The sequence below is a fragment of the Falco rusticolus genome, chromosome 1, assembly GCF_015220075.1.
Source record: "Falco rusticolus isolate bFalRus1 chromosome 1, bFalRus1.pri, whole genome shotgun sequence".
In the NCBI taxonomy this organism is placed as follows: domain Eukaryota; kingdom Metazoa; phylum Chordata; class Aves; order Falconiformes; family Falconidae; genus Falco; species Falco rusticolus.
Genome location: NC_051187.1, coordinates 56,565,464 through 56,589,484, shown reverse-complemented (window position 1 = coordinate 56,589,484; position 24,021 = coordinate 56,565,464). Strand labels below are relative to the sequence as shown.

The 24,021-nt window shown below is 38.9% G+C and overlaps 1 protein-coding gene across 1 annotated transcript in view; it reads right to left on the bottom strand.

Annotated features, from left to right (window-relative positions):
* Positions 1-23,677, bottom strand: part of BANK1 (B cell scaffold protein with ankyrin repeats 1) — a 166,950-nt gene extending 143,273 nt beyond the window's left edge. The window contains exon 1 of the mRNA XM_037380134.1: positions 23,605-23,677. Coding sequence (XP_037236031.1) covers positions 23,605-23,617 — 13 coding nt within the window. The 5' untranslated portion in view covers positions 23,618-23,677. The remainder of the gene's footprint in view (positions 1-23,604) is intronic.
* Between the last annotated feature and the right edge of the window lie 344 nt (positions 23,678-24,021).

Sequence of the window (24,021 nt, the reverse complement as noted above, 5' to 3'; positions counted from 1 at the left end):
TATCACCTTGAAATGATAACCATCTACTTATTTCTAGACCAAGGCAGAAAGATCACCCACAAAAATGCTGGTAAAATACCTCAAAATAATATATGTTTAGCATAGCTTCAACTAGTATTTCAGAATAAATACTGAAATTGCAGTGTAGAAAGCAGAGCGTATTCACACATTCTGCTTACTCCTAGATTCTTGACAAATAGGTGATACTATTAAAAATGCAACAGTTAGCTATCAATGGTAAAGGTAAAGCATATATATTTGAACACTGGACATGATCTGACTTCATTAGAAACACGATTTGTATGTTCAGGATATTTTGGCAGCATGGTATTAAGACAGTTGTTATCGATCTCTCTTTCCTGTCCTTATTCTAACAAAATTATTTACGAACCTGACAAAAATAAATCTAGAACTACATTTTTTTAGTTCTGCTTTCCTTTCAAGATGTAAAGCATGATGCCACAAAATGTAAAACATGACTAATACTCTTCCACATGTTAACTAGGGTGACAGTATGTAAAAGGCAACAGGCACAAGCTGAAACACAGGAGGCTCCCTCTGAGCATCAGGAAACTATTTTTTTGTTGTGAGCACTGGCAGGTTGTGGAATCTCCATCCCTGAAGGTACAGAGGGTACCTGGACATGGTCCTGGCTCTAGGTGGCCCTGCTTCAGCAGGGTGGTTGTACAAGACAGCCTCCTGATGCCCCTTCCAACCTCTAGCATTTTGTGATTCTGTGAAACAATAGAAAACCTGTGATTTGCTGACCAATAAAATATACATTAAAACACCATGGTAGTATACACTAAAATACCCCTGGGGTAGTTCACAGTAACAGCCCTGTCGAGCAACAGTAAGAGACTCGGGAATAGAAGTAGCTGCTGCACTTAACCCTCCATTGAACTTGACTGTGTCTCCCAGGTTCCTGATGGGTCAGGCAACCCGATGGACACTTGTCTGCAGTGCACCAGAGCTTCTTTGCAGGTGAGCATCTAAGCTGTCTCTTGATAGTCACAAAGAAGCAAGGAAATGGTGGGCATACACAGAATTAAAGTGTTTCTTGGGCGCACAATGGATCTGGATAGTGGGATGCGCCGTTGGAAGCATAATACTGATGTAGCTAATGATAATAAAAACTTGTCAAGGATCCCACATAAGTCTTTGTACAAAAGAAGAAAACGAACCTATATCTCCAGTCTAGGATCAGTGCTTTATCTATTGGACTTCCCTTCTTTTTAGAATACATTCTTTCTAAATTTTAATATAATCTAAATTTTGTTCATTCATCTTTTACTCAGGAGATGTTTCAAAGTCTACCCACCTGAAGGCTGACTAAAACTTGTACCATAGGGGGACACTGTGGCTTAGTCTCTTCACATTGCTATATGTATATAAACTGCTTGGAGAATTGCTGCTATCTTTTAAACATTTGTGACTACTCCTCCTTTCAAAGTCATTGGAAATCATATAGGGCCATGCTCAATATGGTAGTGGGTGATGATATTTCAAGATAACTGACCCTGCCCAATACATTAGAGCAAGGTAGTATTTGTCAAAATGTATTTGGAAAGGTAACCGCTACATTTTCAATGGTAAAAGCATTCTGACAAATTCCTGTTTCTGCTGAAATAAAAATAAATAGTAGCATATTTCTCATTTAACTCAGCAAAACTATGTGGTTTTTGACACTAGGATAAGAAACCTTGCTTGTTGCAATGTTGTTTTCAGCAGCTCATTTGGTTTTCCATAAATTTGTCTCACAATAAAGAGACAAAAAGCTATGAAGCTTGTTGCACAGTTTCAAAAGAAGAAATTATGTTAACAGAGCTGTAAGGCCAGAAGCTCTTCCAGTCTTATCACACCATTCCACATCACAGGAAATGGAATCACCTTGCACCTTCTATTTTCAGTCCCTGTTTACTAAAAGTACTGTAGTGGTCCTTCAAAAATAAGGATTTAAAGAGGATGCTTAGTCCATGAAGATTCAAGAATTCATTCTTTACATTTTGCTTGAATTTGCTTAGTTTCAACTTCCAGCCACAGAATATAATTTTATCTATTTCTGCAAGCTTAAAGAAGTACCTGCTCTCAGAAATCTGTCCCCTAAAGTCTTCAGACTCCCATGAAGTGACTCTTAGCCTTTCCTTCATTACAGTTTGTAAATTGGAATTATTACTCTTCCCACTACAAGAGAGGCTTTGCAGAACTCCTACCATTCTTTCTGCACTTTTGTGAACTCCCACCCCTTCAAAATACTTTTTGAGGAACCCAAAAACATATACAGCGTTGAAGCTCCTTGATAAAGTGTACGGGAAGAATAAAATAATCTCATTTGAGATTACCTTGGATGTTCATGGAAAGTTCATACTAACTCTTTAACTTAAAAAGTCTCATTTTAAGTTCACGCACATCTGTGTTTCCTTCTATTATCATGGACTTGGGTAAAGACATAGCTAAATGGAATTGCAGGGGGGTATAAAAAAGCATATTTAAATTGAATGGTAAAAATGTTTGGTTTTTTTATAGCCTCACAGAATCTTCGTGTCCTGATTGTGCTGAAGAGGGATCTGCTGGTGTCTCCCACTTGACCAAAAGCCTAAGTATCCTCTCCATGTAGAAGGCGAGCATTAGTAAGAAATAGTGCACAACTGCGCCTCGTCCCTGTGAAGACTGGAAGCACCCACGAAGCATTCCCATATGCCAGAGCAGGAATTAACTGCTGGACTCAAACATTCAGGCACAGCTGAAGAGCTCTCTGTGTGCTGGGCATGGAGGAGTAATTCCTTCAGTAGAAATATTCTTAAAGAGCTAACATTATGTAATAATCATAATAAAAATATACATAAGGTATAAAGTTCACCCCTGTGCAAATGGACAGTACAAGGCTTGGGCATTCAAGAAATGCTAAAGATAAAAGTGAGCAAATTGCATTGAAATGCTAAAAGAAGACACAGTAATTCTATTTCCATTCAGCGTATCTACACCCAAGTCCACAGCTTTGATCTTAGCTAAGTATGCATGAGTGTTTTAAGACGTTTATTGTAGGCTCGACTTTATTTCTTTTTAACTATATTGATTTTTATATATAAGAAAGCTTTATTTATATAAGAAAAGGGAGCAAAATACACCTAACACCATACTTGATGGAAGAAAGACTATGCAACATACATCTCATAAAACACTAATTTAATATGGCTGCCATATTTAATTTGTCTGTCTATACGTAAAGGGAAGAGCCATACTGTTGAGGAGAGACTCATATGAGTGAGGTATTTCACAGTGGACTTTGGTGCAATGTTTATTGGTTTGAAGAAAACAGCTAGTGCTATAAAGTCACCTGTGGGAAACCAAATGTGGGTTTGTTTTGAATTACATGCTTGTATTTTTTTTTTTCCTGCTATTGATCTGCCTTCTGTATTGAAAGTTAACTTCGATATTAAGCAGGAATGCAAGAACTACATCTTACTTCCCCAAAATTATTTTAAGAGATCAAATATCGGTATTTCAAAATGCTTGCCTGACTTTAAATGTAGAGTCAAAGCTTACCCTAGGGATAGTTATGAAGTCCCCTGTCTAAAACCTACTCCATGTGCCTTTAGCTTTTTCCAATTAAATAATGGTTTTGCCTTCAGAAATTTTGCAAACGTGTAGATGCTTGAATGCATCTTACTTGAAAATTAAAGCCCACCTAAAACTCTGCCTTCAAAACAGTACCATTTTAACCTCAAACAACAAAAACTGGCCTATCTTTAATGCGACACTACCCAATACTGAATACACAGTAACAATGCTTAACTTCTCAGCTAGAGTTTTTTCCCTTCGTTATTTTCATCTTTCACTGAATATTTCTTTGAAGTTACTGCACTTGGAATATAATAAAAGTTGAGATGAATTTTGTTCCCTTGAAAGTTAATGTAATAGGAACTATCATATCCTGAAAAAATTAAGCCATGCTTCAACTACTCGTGCTTGGAAACTGACTCAAAGGTAGAAATAAAATGTATTATTAGTTCAGCAGTGAGAAACGGGCAATGAGAAAGACTAAGAGAATTTAGGCAGTCATCCACAACCTGAATGGGTTCTTCTGCCAAGCAAAACTATTCTCTAGTTACTGGAATGTAGCTGCCCCAAAAAGCACATCTCATGAAACATGCCACCTGAAACCTTCTTTGAAAACACCTTCTGAATGTTACGAGAACCAAATGAGATGAAAACATCTTTGCAGACTAGTGTGATCAAGCAGTAAGAACTTACATAAGGCAACAGAACATCTTTTTATGGCAACAATTAAAAGACACAGTATGGAGAAAAAAAAAGGCAAACATATTAGAAAATGAAAGGAAATCTTCAGAACTCTGTAATGCACTAAACATCAGGCAGGCAAAGGAAACAAATCAAAGATTGGGGGCTGGTGGCTACTCTTAAACAGGTACCTCTGTTTATGAATCTTGCAATCTTGTAAAAGAATTTCTGTGCGTTTAGAAGTGATCAAGTAGTACTTGGTAACACACCTTTGATAATAACACTGCTAGATCCAGAAAAGCAAGATCTCTGCACAGATGCCAACTTATTCCCCACATTTTAAAGACTTAATGTTCATAGATGATATGCTTTACTTGTATATGCCTGCATTTTACTATAGTTTTTTCCAGCAATTCAGCATTAACGTACTTTGACTAAGTAAGGCTGGTTTCAATTAGGCTAGGGTTTAAAAATTGGTTCTACAGTCCCACTGCCTTAGGATGCTTTGTTAAAAAAAAAAAAAAAAAAAAAAGGTGACACTTGAACAGCAACATTTGAACAGCAACATTTCTCATGGCAATTTCTTTCTTGGGGTCATCTACAGCCTTCTGCACTTGGGGTGCTGGACCTTGGCATTCTCTGTTGTTCATTCAGCTGCCCCAGAGTTCCTGTAACCACCCAACAAGCTTGCCACAGTCAACTCTAACGAAAAAGTTATCCAAGTTTCCTTAAATCATTGCCTCAAGCACACTGGCTTTTGATATCTGTGTGAAGAAAACTCCCTTTCAAATTGTTCTCAAACACTGTGTTGAGAAAGGAGAGGATCAACTGCTAGAGAAAGAAGAAAATTCACCTCTTATTTCTTCCTGTCACAGACATTTTCACTTGGGGAAGGGGAAGTTGTTTTACTGTTGTTTTTTTTAATGCCAGTCTTGAAAGAAAAGATATTTGAGAAAGATGTGTATTAATTCTGTCAGTATGTAATGAGCTACTGTCCATCAGCAAAAATCTGTTGGAGTACAGTTGCTGAATATTTCAAAGAAGAAGTGGAAAAACACAAAATGAAAGTTTTTGGTCACTTTCTCGTAACATATTGATGAAAACCTGAGGTGACATAAGCAACACAGAAAGACACCCATTGCATCTTCAATACTTTTTTGAATAGCAGACTACGCTCTAGGATTACCATGAGTATCTTCCCATGTTAAAAACTTACACAAAAAGAAGTAGTAGTTTTTTCCAGGCAAAGAGAACCAGGGTAGGGAAAGTCAAGATTTTAAAATTAACCACACTTACCTGATTAGACTCCTATGTATCTTAAGATTCTCGTTTCACTTTACAAATCAAATGTCACCCAAAGAAAATTAATAACATTGTTCCATAAGCTCCCATTTCACAGAAACATGCCTTCTTCATCTAGAGAATCTTAAGTAGATGGTTTTTAAGACTGCTAGGTTTGAAAAATGTCTGTTTTCCCTCTGAGGCATTTCATCTGCTCTCTCTGTTCCCCACATTGCTTTTGCCCTGTAGGATAAAACTAAAGGTATAGTCAAGGGTAATGACACAATGACAAAGACCGGAGCATGAGAAACATAAGCTCAGACATTTGCAAAACCCTTCTTCTAATCTCAAGAAGATCCATTTCCATTCGGGCTGTATGTAGGATGAGAATGGCAACCACATATAGTAGGTCAAATAAGATTTCAGAAACAGAAGTCCTTTAGTCTCTTGGCCCCTTTGCAATCTTTTCACAAGGATTCAGCCGTTCATCTCCTCATATTGCTTGCCCTCATTACTTAAAATGATATAAGGAACTATGGAAGAAGTTCCACTAGGACTTCAAACAACCCCTGCAATTTAGTATTTGGAAACAGAATGAGAACATTTAATTCAGCACTAATCAGTTGTCTTAGCATAATGAACTGCCCCTCACCCATCAAGAAAGCATTGATTTTCCCAGGCAGCACACCGGACACACATCCAGTAAATATATCTCAAAATGCATCTCTAGCTCTTGGTTGCTGGAATCCTGCAAGGCAAATCCCTTGAAGCAAGCCAAAATGGATTCATCGCGGGAAGGACAGCAGAAAGCACTTTAGAACTACTTGCAGATAATGGAAAACGTTATGTTGCTTCTCAGAGATGTTCCTCTAATGGAAATGAAAATTATAAAAGCCTGCTTGTAAACTTTAGAGTGAGATCAAAAAGCACCTAAATTGCTGCAGCACTGTGGCACACCTGTTTCAATTAAAGCAATTATCCTAAACCATGGGACATTCCTGCCATCACTGTTATCAGCCAGCAGAGCGGCTGCACTTCTATTCTCAGATGCCTATTTAACTAGCACATAATAAGAATATTTTCGTTGTTTACATACCATCTATCACTCATTGCTAAGCAGTGTGTGAAAACAAGTACTTGCTCTATATAAAATCAAGCCTCATGTCTTCATCATTCTTCTCACTAAGCTCAGTGAGGTCTGGAGTGGGCAAAATGAGGTTCTACAGAGAGGAAAAGGTTCCTACAAATGGGATGAGTTTAAGCTTTGTCTTGTGGGCTTTCTCTGTAAAGAAGTCTCATTGACCTTCCCTACAGTCACAATAGGAACACAGAGCCAGATAAGTTCCTGAGGTACCTTTCTACAGCATGGACCTGACACAGGTTGATTACAAAGATACCCAACCTGACAAAGCTACCATTAGGCCCATGTCCCGGTTTCAGCTGGGATAGAGTTAATTTTCTTCTTAGTAGTTAGTATGGTGCTGGGTTTTGGCTACGATGTGAGAACAATGTTGATAACGCACTGATTTTTTAGCTGTTGCTGGGTGATGTTTATACTAAATCAAGGACTTTTTAGTTTCTCAGGCCCTGCCAGCCAGAGGGCTGGGGGGCGGGGCACAGGAAATTGGGAGGGGACATGGCCAGGACAGATGACCCAAACTAACCAAAGAAATATTCCATGCCATATGACATCATGCTGAGTATATAAACTGGGGGAAGAAGGAGGAAGGTGGGGACAACTGGCATTATGGTGTTTGTCTTCCCAAGTAACCGTTAGGCATGATGGAGCCCTGCTGTCCTGGAGATGGCTGAACACCTGCCTGCCCATGGGGAGTGGGGGATGAATTCCTTGTTTTGCTTTGCTTGCGTGCACAGCTTTTGCTTGACCTATTAAATTGTTCTTATCTCAACCCTCAAGTTTTACATTCCTTTCTGATCCTCCTTCCCATCCCTCGGGGGGGGGGGTGGGGGGGGTGGGGTGGGAAGGAGTGAGGAAGTGTGTGCATGGTGCTTGGTTGCTGCCTGGGGTTAAACCATGACAGCCCAAAAAGCTGTTTCTCCTGAAGAGTGAAATGGCCTTATTCCCTGCTTTAGGCCTCTCTGTGAATACATACGCAAGTGTAATGATTATCACAGCATCTTCACCTGTGAACATCTTGTCATTCACAGCTGAATACCTACTGATTGACACGTGCTCTCATTTCTAAAGAACAAGACTAAACATAAACATGTGATACAGAGATCAGAACTCAGTTCTCTATTTCAAGGTATACCTCATCCTGTATCACCACCACCACCACAAGACAAAATTTTGGGTCACTATAGTCACTTCTTTGAGAGAAAAACCACACCTTTGGTAGATTTTAGCACAATATAATTGGATAATTCAGAAATGCTTTAGACACATACAAATCATGAAGAGAAAAATATACTATAATGACAGGATAAAGAGGAAGTATATACACTACTTTTTTTATGATTGCTGTGGAACAAGTCTTTTAGGTCACGTGAAAACCTGAACAAGCTGTATCAAGTTTGTATTAACTGATGCTATTGCTACTAAGAACAACCAATGCCCTTATACTATCACTGTAACTATAGATCTATAAACATGAAACCTTTTTAGAAGTTTCAATTTCAAAATTTCACTGTTAGGGTATACCAAAGTGACCTTACTTATTTTTTGGGTTTTTTTGCCAGTGTTTCTCTTCTCAGGCTCTCTCTAGATGTCTAACTTACTCCAGGGATTTTTGGATTTACGATTACATTTAAACTCTGCTCGTTTAAATTCAACTTCTTAGCTTTTTGTTCTGCTTTCTATTGTTTTTTTCTCTGCCACCTTTGATTCCATTGTTACTTCAGTTCCTCACAAATTCTTACCTCAAATTTCTTCAAAATAAGAAACAGAGGATGGAAAACATTTTCTGCAGATACTAACTATGCTAGAGGAAACAGTCTCATAAAATCCAGTACATTTACTTCTATCACAAGAGAACATACCTCAGAAAACAGTGCCTAAGTACCAAAACAGAAAGCGCTAATCTTGCAAGCAAAACAATTTGGGCATGTTGCTGTGGTTCCAACTGCTGTGATCTGGGGAGGACACACAGTAGCACTGCTGTATCAAACACAAAGAAGGTGTCTTACACATTAAGTAGTGTAATTTGTACACCAAGGACTGGGCAGACACCGATCATCAGACAATCACCATTATATGACAATGTTTTTCAATAAATATCACCACTTACTGCAATTTCTGCTGAGATATTTCTGCATTCCCTGAATTTGTAATGTGGTCAAATGCACTGAATTAACCATAGATGACATCTCAACAGTTGCCAAGTTAAGACTATCATTGACACAAGAAAACTGTCTGGTAGAACTCTCTTAAAGCAGTCACAGAATCACAGAACAGTCTGGGCTGGAAGGGACCTTCAAAGATCATCTAGTCCAACCTCCCTGCCATAGGCAGGGACACCTTCCACTACATCAGGCTGTCCAAAGCCCCCATCCAACCTAACTTGGAATACTTCCAATGATGGGGCATCTACAACTTCTCTGGGCAACTTGTTCCGGTGTCTCACCCATACTTCTTTAGGTTTCTAAAACTAGTTTTGTTTGCTGCATGTCAGCAGAGTATCCAGGAAGGGCTTCTGACACCCCATGAATCAAATAGATTGATCTTCTCCTCCTTTTGCAGACTGGTTTTAAATTCATTTGTTATGCATCTCATTTACTTGAGCGTTCACTCAGAAATTAAAGGAAGTGTGAGAAGCAGTTTCAATTTGATGTATAACATGTCTAAGCCATGAGGCTGTAGAAGTGTCCTCCCATTTCAGCTCATTTCTTCTGTCCCTTTCTGACAAATACGTGACAGTCACCAACACCCCTCCCCCCCAAACAATAGCCAAAAAACCCAAAACCAACAAGACAAATCTCTAATCAGCATTGGGCAAGCACTTTATATTTTTGTGTTGACCTTTTCAACAGCATTTATGGTAATGATTCACACAGAAGAAAGTAAATGAAGTATAAAACTATTACATAAATATGTGTGGCTTCATAAAATGAGCAATGACAGAGCCAACAGTGAGTTAGAAACCAAGCTAAATAAAAGATTCAGCAACAACCTCAATAGAAAGTTGACCTCTCTATATTAAACCCATCTCAGCTTCCTCTTTACTGCCTTAAGACAAAGATCCTCGACACTAGCTATGTTACAAACTACTTTTATTTCTGCCTGTCAGACAGAAAGAAATCAAGTTAGTCACATGAGTGCAAGCCTACCTTCACACAATTCACCCACAGGATTACAAAATTAACCGTGATGCCCAAATACCATAAAGCTTACATGAGATTCAAAAAATGTCTTTCCAGCAAGCCTATCTCCTCAGTATAAGTTTAATACATACAATTTATGTCTCCTCCCTGCAAAATATAAATTCTCAAATTATTACCAGTCCGAAAATAGGACCAAACCAGAGAGTTACCTGAGCACCCATTTTGAGTCCTCCTTTAGCAGACAGCCCTCACAGAAAAGTTTAATGTAATTACTACTACCTTTGACCAAATGGGTTGCTTCCTGGAAATGAACCAATTGGAACTTCTGTATGTTCTGATTCTTGCAAACAGATTTACCACACCATATATACATACCTATTATACTTTACTGTCATTGCTGTATATTCTCACTGTTGGATAGAAACAGGAAAACCAAATCCTTCTTGAACCAGTTCTGCAACAAAACTAACCCTTACCTCATTACAGTCAGAGAACCTGTATAGTTCAAATTTACAGTAAAACTCAGAAGCTTGAGGGGCACAGAACAGGACCAAGGAATGATGAAACGTGCTGGTTTTTTACATGATCAAGCCCTTCACTGTTTGACCAAATCTAAATAACCAAATCTTTACTTCCCTCTTGAATATCCAAAAAAAGAAAAATCTTAAAAGAAAAAACAGGCTGAAGATAGCATAGGTTGTATCGGGTATGGCTGAGCTCCATAGCAGCCCTCATAGTGCTCTCTGCTTTGTATCAGTAGTTAGAAATGTGGTGATAACACATCAGAGTTTTGGCCACTGCTGAGCAGCGCTCACACAGCATCAAGGCTGGCTCTCCAACATCTCCCCTTGTCATCAGTAGGCTGGGGGTGGGCAGGATCTTGGAAGGGGACATAGCCAGGATGGCTGACCCAAACTGACCAACAGCATATTCCATACCCTATGACATCTGGTCAGATATAAAAGCTAAGAGAAAGGGGGTGGGGGGGGTGGGGGGGGTGTGTGTGGTGTGTGTATGCATTTGTTATTTACAACATCTGTCTTTCACAGCAACTGCCACACGTACTGAAGCCCTGCTTCCTGGGAAGTGGCCAAACATCGCCTGCTGATGGGAAGTAGAGAATAACATCTTTTATGTATGTGGAAACAAAGGAAAACAACCTTTGCTACTGCTTTATTAAACTGCCTTTATCTTGACCCACAAGTTTTTTTCCATCTTATTTTCTCCATCTAGCCCTGTTCTGCTAAGGAGGGGAGTGACAGAGCACCTGTCATCTAGCCAAGGTCAACCCACCACATAGGTCTGTCACCGCCTTCTTTCCACATACACTTTATTACTGTCTAATCTAAGATTCCTCAAGATACAACAGTTTAACATGCTACTATATGCCACCTGCTCACCAGTAACTGCTTGCATGTTTGGTATAGATATGAAATAAAATGTGCAGTCTTACATTTCCTCCTCTGAAGTGCATACCTCCCATGCTCCATCTTACAGATTATTCTTAGTTATATAATTACTAGTTATAGTTTACTGCTAGAACTGCACAAACAAAACCACAAAAAAACCCTCACTGCTATCAGAAGAGGCAATCCTACACATTTCTAATATACAGTTGTTTATACCCATTCTGGCAACCTATTTTTTTATTCACCACTTTGATCAACTCTCCAGCCTGCTTTGCCTTGCAGTTGCCTAAGCACTTCAGTTGACAAAAGGGAAAATGAGGCATGGAATAAATACAAACCTCTGAAACTAATGAGAGAGGAAGATGGCCACTTGTAGCAACAACTATGGCTTAGTCAACATTAATATTCAGTTGAGATCATGCGTATACTTTTAAAACACATCATCTGAATGTTTTAAAACCAATCCACCATTGTTTTTATATCTCATAAAAAAAATGAGAGTTTTAAACCTCACCAGGCTTTGCTTCACCTTACCAACTAGCCGTAAAGCACATAAACCGCATACCATTCAGACGAAAGTAAAGCCAAACAACGTGCTTTGGAATTGCACCTAATGTTCACCACCTTCTAATGCCACAGGGTGAGACTACAGCGAGTTCAAAATAAGCTCCCTCTAATGTATCCTGCATGTCTGAGGTCCTTAGCACCTACTGCTGGCATGTACAACTCCCCCTCTTTATGGAACACTATTTACCAGTGTGGAACTAGCCTTACAGCATCTGGGAAACTAAGACCTGAGAGTGCTCGCTGACTTGGCCACAGACACTCAGTGCTAAACTGCAGGTAATGTGAGCATGCATCAGAGCTCCCACTCACTCTTGCATGTTTGTGCCAAAGCAGGTTCCTCAAGTAACACGGCTACTTTCAATTCATAGCTTGTACAGACTGTAATGCTATATGATCCTGTAGTCCTTAATGCATTTATAGGTACCTGGATTGGCTAATTAGGACTATAACAAAATGAAACACTTGTTAAATGAAACGCTTATTAAGACATTAAAATTCAGTGAACAAGACTTTAACAATATAATAAGAATATAAATATCCACAAAGAAACCATATTTGAGTCATTTTCAAGAACTGACAGTTGCTTAAATATCTTATGACACTTTTCATCAACCTGATCTGCCAGCAAGAAACATAAAACGACTAAAAAAAAAAAAAGAAAACAGAAAAAAAGAGGAATTTACGTTTGGAAACACTCCTCTAAAGACTCCTACTGCTTTAATGAAGACTTAGATTCTTAACTATAATTTATTCAGTACTGGATTGTTTCAGGCAAGCTTTTTTGTTTGTTTTGGGGTTTTTTTTGCTAGGTGAGTGTGAAAACTTTGCCCTTTTCAGTATACTGAGCAAAATACACTTTTGAGGAGAGTATATACATTTTGGCAATTTAAATTTTACAGTGCTCATCTGTGACATAAACGTGGCGATAGAAATAAAATAGTATAATTGACTTCTATGATAGTTTAAATTAATGTTCAACCCTTGATTTCTGATTAAAAGCACTAGCTTTTCACAAAAGTCTCCAAAACATTAAATCCAATGAATGACTTGTCACAGCTTCAAAGGATAGTTCTGCCTTTTTATGACGTTATTTAATACATGTTTTAAAGAAGGGGTTGTGTACAAGATTAATAATAATAATGATCATTATACATCTTCCACCATGAACAGCATGGACTTAACAGAATGTGGGAGTACAAAATTTCTGGTATACACTATCTGCTTGCAAGCTAAAGCACAAGAATATGGATTGCCATTTTAATGAATTCTATAAGCTTTGGTGTTGAAATACAGGCTGCAAGCTTGCCAATGAAACAGAACTGTTTTTAAACTCCCATAGAAAACCAACTGACAATAGCTTGGCAAGAGCACTACAAGAACATTAAAATGAAACTGTTCTGAATGTACCCTGTAAGCAGAAAATATTTCTGTTTCCAAACTGATAAATGTAGGATCTGCCTCAAACTTCCACAGAAAATATATTTTCTCCAGTTCAATCATTACAGACTCTTTCATGCATTAAAGGCCAAATTAGATTTGGCATCCTCTAAAATTGTCAATCTTGAACAGGGAACAGAATTTATAAGGGAAAGGAACAAATTTGGAAGTTTTGATGATAAGATTATAGCATTATAAAACCAGAATGCAAGTATGAAAACCTTAAAAAGTTTTGATTAAAAACTGGCAAAATTTCCCCCGACAGTGCACAGCAACTAAGCTTCATTGATTAAATAGAGTTATTCTGACATACTAGCCTGGGGAATCAGCTTAAGTGAAATGCTCTAGTAGCAGACATCGGGGGGGGGGAGGGAGGAAAAAAGATTTATTGAGTTCTCTGCATTTTTATTGGATTTTCTAGATGATATTGAACATTCATTCCAAGCAAGATGTTTTTAATTCTTTGATTCAACCTTTATCGAATTTTCAGGTAACGTATCCCTACCTTTTAAAAGTACTATTTAAAAGATTCAGAAAAAATTGACACGTAAATTATCTTTAGATATTAAAAGTAAAATTAAGCTGCTAGAAATTACTTTCTGGATATAACTAAAATCATTTAGACACTCATAAAGATGTTTGTGTGGTCTCTCTGGTTTACTTAAAGGCCTAATCGACTTGCTTTGAAATCAAAGTGAATGGAGACTCATAAATCACACCGATTGTTTACTTCAGTTTCCTGAACAAAAAAAAGGCATTTGAAAATTAAGGATGATCAAATAGTTATTTTTCAGAGGGCTCTTTTTATATTTTTTTTTTAAGTTGGATCTAAAGTTGTAAACATCTTAGAACTGATTGAGCCACCTTCTCTTTTAATGCTCAGCTAAACTGAGCATATAATGCAAAGAACTTGTTCAAGGTAGATATAGTCCACTCATACACCATTAACCATATTGGCCACCTTCTAAAATTTTTTCATACATATGCTCAAGCACACACTCCTGGCTACCGATACATGATTATCGGTCATAATTAAATTCTGTGAATGCTACTGCAAACACTTCAAAAAAATCTCAGTAACAAAACCTTTGTGAAATCAGTGTGATGAAGGATTTTCATAGAATCACAGAACAGTATGGTTTGGGTGGGAAGGGACCTTAAAAATCATCGAGTTCCTATGATGACTCCATCGAGTGGAAGGCAGGGACGCCTTCCACTAAACCAGGTTGCTCAAAGAGCAAATTCATCCAGCCTGGCCTTGAACACTCCCGATGATGGGGCATCCAGAACTTCTCTCAGCAACCTGTTCCAGTGTCTCACCACCATCCCAGTGAAAAATTTCTTCCTAATATCTAATCTAAATCTACCCTCTTCCAGTAATAAGCCATTAACTTGTCCTGTCACTACAGGCCCTTGTAAAAACTCCCTCTCCAGCTTTCTTGTAAGCCCCCTTTACGTACTGGAAGGCTGCAGTAAGGTCTCCCTGGAGCCTTCTATTCTCCCCGCTGAACAACCCCAACTCTCTCAGTCTGTCTTCATAGAAGAAGTGCTCCAGCTTTCTCATCTCTATGGCTCTCTTCTGGACCCACTCCAGCAGCTTCCATGTCCTCCTTATGTTGGGAGCCCCAGAGCTGAAAGCAGTCTGCCAGGTGGGGTCTTGCGAGAGCAGAGCAGAGGGGGAGAACCGCCTCCCTTGACCTGCTGGCCACGCTGCGGGTGCACACTGCCGGGTCATGTTGAGCTTCTTGTTAACCACCACCCCCAAGTCTTTCTCTTCAGGGCTGCTCTCAATCCATTCTCCACCCAGCCTTTATTTGTGCTTGAGATTGCCCCCACCCATGTGCAGGACCATGCACTTGGCCTTGCCCAACTTCATGAGGTTTGCACGGGCCCACCTCTCAAGCTCTGAGGGGCACCTCCATACCCCTCTGAGTTACCTACTAATATCACCTGTCACCTTCTCTTAGTTGTGCTGATTGTTATAGGGGGAGCAGATCAGGCTGCCTTACTCAGCTCTAGTGTCTCTCCTGATGTGACGGGTCTTTCCTCTTCAGTCTGCAGAGCAGTGAAGTGGTTCTGCAAGGGCAACTCAGGCTTTGGGGAAAGTCTCTTCCTCCTAAGGGCTACTTGCTGTTGTAAGCTTCCATTCTTCTGCATATTGATTTTATACTGAATACTTAATATTCACCAAATTTCCCACCATTTCTTTTTAATTTTTTTTTTTAAATCTTATTTTTAAAAAGGAAGCTAATCAAAGTCAGAAGATACCTGGTTTTTGCTGTTTGTATGGTTTTGTTAAAAAAAAAAAAGTGATTTCTGTCAGTCATGCATATTACAGTTTAAGAAAGAGCAAGTGCCCAAGTCTTTTCAATCACATAAATCTTAATAAATCAGAGGAACACCACACTTGTGGGCTTCTGCTATAAGTACTGCTTGTTTTCATTTAGTTCCCACTATCATATCAGCATTAAACTGCTTTGAAGTCTATACTGTATTTAGCCTTTCATTTTTACAGAAGACACTGGCATTACTTAAGATGGGGGCTTTTATTTTCAGTCCTCAAATAGCTCTAAATGGTCCTTGTTCAATTCAATCCAGGCATATTTTTTTCCTTTCAGCTATTTAAACTGTAAATGTTTAATGAATAAATGAAAATTATGAATAATAGAAGGGTGTACTATATGAATGTATATTTTAACATATATTATTCAATTTCCTAAAAGTTCAATTCATAAACGCTATACCATACATTTTTCTATTTTTAAAAAAGCTTTTATAATGTTTTGTATTTTCCATTAGAATATAAATAATGCTTACTATTTCAACCATACCTCTAATCTGCTATTTAAAAAAATAAACAAAACCCCACCACTTTTTGTTGAATACAGTCAAACTTGAATTATTTATTCTTCATGAGTTAGCATTCCCCTATGCCATTGAGAACAACTAAGAAATGTAGTATTCGGGGGGGGTTATTTGGAAGAAAGTATAATGATAAGTAGCGAGTGAAAAATATTACTTCATTACATTTTTACAGGAAAATAGCTTGCTTTGTTTGAGAGACAGAACACATGCACGTCCTCAACACTGAGAAACTTGGCGGGTAAAGTATTTTAAGGCATGAACTGAAATGTGTATTCACACAAGGACTTAAATAGATTAGAGAGCCCTTGACAGGATCTCAGTGAGGTCTGGAGGGACAATATTGCTTATCTTTTAGTCTATTTCTTGTAATAAGTGTTTTACCTGGTTAATATGGTATATATAGAGTAGGGAATCTTGGATCAGGTATTAGTTCCTAGATCCAGTTGCAGTATTCAGTTGCACCTTAACTTGGTGTCACAGCAAAACTCAGGCATCCATGAAAAACTTTCTTCCTTCTCACATCTGATGTTGGTTTCCATAGAAAGAAAACCCAAGAATGCAAGTTGGACAAAAGCTGTAGTACACTTCAGCAGGAAGACCAGGCACAGCTATTAAGTCACTTGAATGATGAGATAGGTGTTTTCCTTGTGGTTTTAAGAGGTTTTGCTAAATAGAGTAAGATGGAGAACCTTGTAAGAATGTACTCTCCTCATTCCTTCCAAATTCTTTACCCTAAAGTCATGTGCAAAATCAGGAAACTGCTAGAACATGTTTCACAAGGGTAAAGAGAAGAACAATAAATGCATACAGGACCTATGGACTTCAGAGCTACAAGAAAACTTTTCTTCCTCTAAAATAAAGGAATGAAGAAATAAAGACACCTACTAAAATATTCTATTGGAAAAGGGGGAAGATATTTGCAGTTCTTTTCTTCAGCTATGAAAACCCACAAGATTCAGCAACTCACTTGAAGTTTACCAGTACATACAGAGAGAAAAATACAAAACTTGAGAAAAGATATTGCATTTCAGCTTCACAGCCTTACATTAATTGTGTCTAGCTCTTAAACAGAAGCAACAGCAGTTATGAAAATCCCTATTCCCTTTTTCTAAAGAACATCCTTAGGCATATACAGACATAAGCACATCACATTTACCACACACAAATGAAAAATTTAAAATGCCAAGTCACCAATGAAGTTTTAACAATTTTTCACCCTTTTTTTATTTGCTTTTCTTTTTTGATTTCCTTATTTGAACAGTGTATTTAACAATAATAATAATGAAGTATTGCAGTATGAATCTGTACTTGATATAATCATAGAACTCAGAAATAAAACTATAAGGTAGTATACATCAAGACAGCTGGACATGCTACAGACAGCATTTCCAAGAGAAGCTCACTACTCTTAGTATCTGAGGAACCCACTACTGCACTGACCACTGGAAAGGTGGAACATACACTTGTAAAACCATCTCCTTTCATCTCAGCATCCTTTAAGAGCTTCTCTAGACAGGAAAGCTAAGCCCTGCACTGCACATTACAAACCACCACTATGTCCAAACTCTGCATAGATGCTCAAAGACTGCAAAGAGTTGAATAGGCTTTGAAAATAGGTTTGTTTTTTTCAGTTAAAAGCAAACATTACTATTACTACTATTTATATATTTATTTTTACTTAGTAATAAGGGTCCTGGGTTTGTAGCACTAAGACATTCCTACCTTGGGTAACATTCCTAGTTTTCTATGTCATTCCTAGACAAGCTGTTTAATTTAGGACGTATTATCTTTCTTCCTTTTTAAAAAATATTATCATAGTCTTAAAGAGAGTAATTCAGCACCAAGACAACAAGTTTCAATGGACCATCATAAATACCAAAAAGATCAAAATCTTTCTGTGCAGCATCCCACCCAAGGGAATTCCTATTGCTACAACTATCATATTCTTTATCTAGATTTAGTTTTGGGTCTATCTGCACAGCAAAGAACTGCTGTACAAAGACTCACCCTTTGGGTTTTTGCACACTATTACAGCACCCTGAACATTTGACTCTTTCTACCCTCACCAGAACTACGTTTTCTTTGCTTAAAATAGTATGGGACCTATAATTAAGTGTATTCACAACAATTCTTGCTCTGACCTGACAGAAGACACAAATGTATCTTCTACATGTGCCCCAACATTAACAATAGTTTTCCAGCATTCTACATACACATAAGAGAGCTACAACTCTACCAATCATGTTTAAGTCAGTTTTTATAAACAGACAGCAGAAGCAAGTAATAATAAATGAATAAATAAATCTATTTTTATCCTTTTCGTGTTTTGTTTCCCCACAGGTTGAAAGGTACTGCCCTGAAAGTTCTCATGCAGCTGATCAGTTAACATTTACTACAGACCTGCATATTTTCAGTATCTGCATTACCTATCCAAGATTTTACTTTCAAAAGACTGAGTACTCACAAACACACCTGTGGTAAAATGCAACAGTAATTCCTAAGTATTTTGAAAAGAAATCCCAAGTATTTCAAAGAAGGTAAACAAACAGGCTTTTAAAAAACATGGACATTTAAGAAAATCTATTCATGAACTGTCTGTCCCACATTTTCAAAAAAGCTCGTCTCCTGAAAATAATGGGAACTACTTGGCACTACATGCTCTTAAAAAACCTTGGCATCTTTTCAATAACATCTGTCACTTATATTTTTGAACTACACTGATACTACCTTCATGATCAAAAAGGAAGAAGCTTTCCTTTCCTAATTGCAATATACATTACTGTGTACTTCAGGGTTAAAATACTCTGAATCAATGCTCAGATGGTATACTAGTAAAACATTGCTCTCTGATGAAAGTATCACTGAACGCAGATATTCCAAATTGTCTATACTCAGACAGTAACTGTATTTCCTATAGGTGTTTTGAGGTCTCATTCACCATAAAAGCAATTTCAAGATACTGCTAAAATGATTTATACTTACTGTTGTAAATTCGTTTTTAATAGCATGTAATATTTGGCAATAATGAAGCATCATTAGTTGGCAATTGGTCATATAATAAAAATGACTGCTCATCACCCCTAAGTTTACAAGGAGCAATGAAACACAGCCACAAACTGAAGCTATTTATAATCTCCTGTATAAAGTAGCAAGTTATTTACAGCTGTTAAGCATGTGATCTGAAAGCAAAACAGTGCTTTCCAGACTCAGCTATACCTCTGCTTGAACTATCTCAACATCAAAAATGTGTAAGCCTTAATTGTACACAAAGACTCACAAAAACATTGAAAAATAAAGTAATGATGGGGACTGCTTAAGACTAGTTTGCTTTAACTGGCAGGCCTGCAATTGCATCAAATTATACTCTGTGGCTTAGTACAACGACTCGCTTTCTTACTATGCAGGGAGCCAATAAACTCTAAATAATAATCAATATTATCACATGAAATAGGTCCTAGTTTAAAATTTAGATCCTGGTATTTGTGACTCTTATCATCTTCACAGTGGTTTCAAAATGCCTAGATATTTAAAATAACATTCTGAACTTACTACTTTTGTTTACATTTAATAAAACCTAGCTGTTTATCACAGATCACATTGTAATAGTCTGATTTTAATTTATACAAAAGGTTAAGTCAACTTTATTTTTTAATGATAGCCAGAAATGACTGGACCTTCCAGGAGGATATAATTATATCACAAGCTATTGCTGCTGTTTGCATTGTGGCACTTAAGCTTACTAGAGGAGTTAAAACATTCTTTATTACCTACAAGCAAGTATATAAGCTAACCTAATGCTCAAAGACCAGCTTCAAAAGATACACAGACAAGAAAATAGGGACACTTGGACACAAACACTCTTCTTTTCAGAAACTGAGATTACTGCTTTTCCACCATTACTGTGGCATCAGTGATACAATTTTTCAAATGTGAGTGGTCAATTGCTTGCATGCAAACTTCAGTAATCACTGCTTGGAAGAGAAGGGAGACCAGAGAGGATTATCATTAGGAAAATGCCTTAGAATCAACTTTTGAACTTGAATCAGCAACCCAACACTTCTGAGGACAAATGGTAGCTTTGTATTAATCATAAGGTACTTGAGTTTCAAAGCTTAATGGATCCATTTTTCTTCTTCCTTACGCAATGTATTTTTAAAATATCAAAATCTAGTTTCTAGCCACCACTCGCCTGAAAATGGTGTGCCTGGAGTACACACCGGAATAATTTCTTTACCCACAGTGAAGATCTCTATTTATACATTCTAAGGAGACAGATTTCAGCTTTAAAATATCTGAATATTATATCTTTGTTTCTCACTGCAGAAATACCAAAATGTTTCATCAATAACAAAAAATAGGAACTTCCTTTCAGAATAATAAGACTGTAAACAGATGACAGTATCTTTTTGCAGTACGGGCTTCTTTGACACTCAAATTACTAATACATTATTGGTAGTAATATTAATTATTCATATTATGATGTTATTGCTGAATATGCTTCAAAGTTCCACCACTAGACCCCTTAGATTTTGAATCAAGTCATGGTCTGAGACCTATTTTGTCCCTGAAAGTGAAAGGGTTTAAAATTTTTTAAGGCTATTAAAAATTCAAGTGATCCCCAATTCTCAGGAAAAACAAAAGTCAAGTATTAGTTGTGTCTATTCACAGGCCAGATTCCCTCACAGAACATCTGTCATGTAAACACTGCCCCAAAAACAATTGGATGCACAGAAATGTACATCATGTAAATAAAAGAGTTCACAATGGAAGACCTCAGTGCTGGTATTTATGTTCATAAGTATGGAGAGGAGTGACAACTCAAACACAGCATAGCCATTTGCAAGTTATACTGCCACTACCTCCTACCTCAAGTGAAGACAGATGTCATCAAGGATCATGCATAATGGATATTTTATTTCTACTAGGTACAGCATGTTTAATGGAATTTGCATAAAGGAGTTTATCTAGGCTACAGTTTCCTACAAAGTACTGACAAATAACAAGTTTGTCCCTCACATCAAGTATCCCAAACAGGTTTCAGATTTGTGCTAGACAAATCCACCCAAATTTGGGCAACCCACCCAAAGCAACTTCAATACCTCACAGCTAGTGTTTCATCAGGAGAAAACAGACCTCTTATCACTGTGGAAAGAAAGGTTTGGTGCCACAGTAAAACTGCAATAAAGGGGTCTATGCACTGAGGACCCAGGTGACTGAGGCTTGTGCAGAGCAATACATGAAAAAAAAATGACAGAGACAGATGACGACAGAGTAGAAGGCCAGCATATTCACTGCTGGATGAACCTACAGTTAGTTGTTTCCCTGCCAATGTGTGGAACTGGCTGCCAGCAGCTGGGAAACTAGACATCCCTCTTTGGTGCCCTTATGTATTTGCTCAGCAATTACTCCAACAATTTCACATGCATACTCTGAGCTTGACTGCCTTTATTCAACAAAAAACAGACTTTATAAACTGGATGTCCCCAGGCCATGCACAATTCTATACCATCATTTATACAAAATGATCACTAAGCAAACGTTTGATTATCAGAATACAACTGACCAGTCACATCTAGAAATATGTTTGCCTAATAACTGGGATAGTACATGCATATTTAGAAATGCTGTTAAACATGTGGTTTTGCTCATGCATACTACTTTTTTCTTTAAAGAACTGTGAAATACTGCGAGTCTAGATAGAAAATCCTACCTGTCAAAGGCTAGGTAGTAGTAAAACAACTACATCCATTTTACAACCAGCCTTGGGCAGAAATCAAAGCAGTCCTGAATTTTGGCATTTTATCTAAAGCGAATGTATTACACAACAGTTGGGAAAATCACTTTGCCTTTCCTCTCTAGTGTTTTCATCTGTATAATGAGAGTAGTAGGTAAAGGTGGGTTGCAATGCTAACGTCATTAGAATGCTGCATTTGATAATTAATATATTATATGGTTACTTTGATGTTATAAAAGGATATAAAATATTAGTTACTCTGAAAAAACCTGCCTTGACATCTGAAGTAGTCATTTAAAATGGTGAACCAGAACAGTAAACCAATGCATTGAGTCACCTTTGCAGAGTCAAGCTTTCAGATCTCTCTTTCTTGATTCCTCATTCATAAAGAAAGGATAAAACATCGTCCCATCTAATGGAGGAGTCACAAAGGTAAAGCTGAGCTCCCTGTTGCAAGCATGTCAAACCTCTAGCATCTAGCTGCACATCTTTCATTTCCCCTTTAATAAGTGCCCAGCTTTGCTGTCACTGGTTTGATTTATGTGTTGCTGAGCCTTGCAAACGCACATGAAGAAAACAGGAGCAGTAAATACACAGTATTTCTGTGAATAAGGAAACATGACTGGGAAGAATGAACACAGGGACATGGAGTCAGGGCTTTCTGGTTCTGATTCAGGACTGCCTCTGTTTTACACATGACCTTTGTAAGTCATTTATCTTTTCATCAATTTTTTTTCACCAGTAAATGGGATGATAATACAGCCCAATACTACCAAGGGACTAATGGAAGGTACAGTAACAGTTTTGAGGAACACAAGATAACGTGACAAACACCCATAAAAACATAAATAAGGAAATGAGTATTTTTGTACAATGTCTAGCAAGGTTTTACTGTATGGTATAAAATAAGGCTGGATCCTGAATGCTGAAAGACTGGAAAAGGATGATCAGTTTTTAATTAATACCATAGCATATGATTAGCCAGTTGAGACTATCCCAGAGTGAATATACAGGTAAGACAGAATTAACATTGCTCATACAACTTTTATTCTTTCATGTCCTAACTCTCCAGTGCCAGACTTCCTGCTCTTCAGAAAAGTTACGTTCTGTACTGCAAGACAGTAATAGGCGCATTGAATACTACTTGGAATTCAGGGTTATTTTCAAGGAAAAGTTATCTAAAACTGCCTTGAGGTACCAGGACCAGCTACCTCAATAAAAGCTCTGGCATAATTTGTCATGAAAACTGGTAACATAAGCTGAAATACCAAAAGGAAAAAAAATTTTTTTTGGACCAGCCATGCTAACTGGGTATGCACCCAATAAGCACGCAGCCTTATCAAGAAAAAGCAGATAATACCTCAGGTAGGTTTCTCCACGCACCAACGTGACACTTGGACGACAACCTGAGGAAGCCAAGGCACTTCCCGGGGAGCAGCGCATCCCATTTCTCCACAGGAACCTCACTGCCACACCACGGCCACCGCCCCTCACCGACAGCCCGACAGCAGCCCCAGAGGAAACCACCGCACCTGCTCCCGCGGGCATGCCCTCCTGCTCGCCGACCCCTCACGAAATTACTCCTCACCCACGAGGCCTACCTGGGCACGGCTCTGGCCTGGCCGCAGCCCAGCCCAACCCGACCCGACCCACCTCCGCTCGCCCCCGTGCGGGCTGGCGGCTGTGGCGGGGCGGCCCCCGGGCCCTGCGCCAACGGCTGAGGCAGCGGGCGGGACGGGCGCGCGCCCACCCTCACACCCCCGCCCAGCCCCCCCGCCCCTCACCGACCTGCCGGCCGCATGGCGCCGCCGCCGCTCCTCGCTCGGCCCCGGGTCAGAGCGCGCTGTCCCGGCCGCTGAGGTTGCCGCCTCCGGGCCGGAAACGTGGGGCCGCCCCCGGCTCCTCCCGGCCATGGGGCTCCGCTGCCCGCGCCGCCCCCCCCATATTCCCGCCGGCGGGCAGCGCCTGCGCCCGGCTCTTGGTGGGAAGGGTGAGGGGACCCCGGCAGTACGCCCCCCGCCCCCGCCTCCCTCATTAGACGCCGGTCGAGAGCCCTCGGCCGTCGAAGTTGGTGGGATGCGGAGAGAAAATGAGAAGGCAGGTGAGCCTCTCTAGCTCCGCAGAGAGTTGGGTTTAGTGCGCTGCTGCAGCAGGGACCCCAGGTCATCCCGGGGACCCGCCGCCTTGCACAGAAAGCCCGAGGGC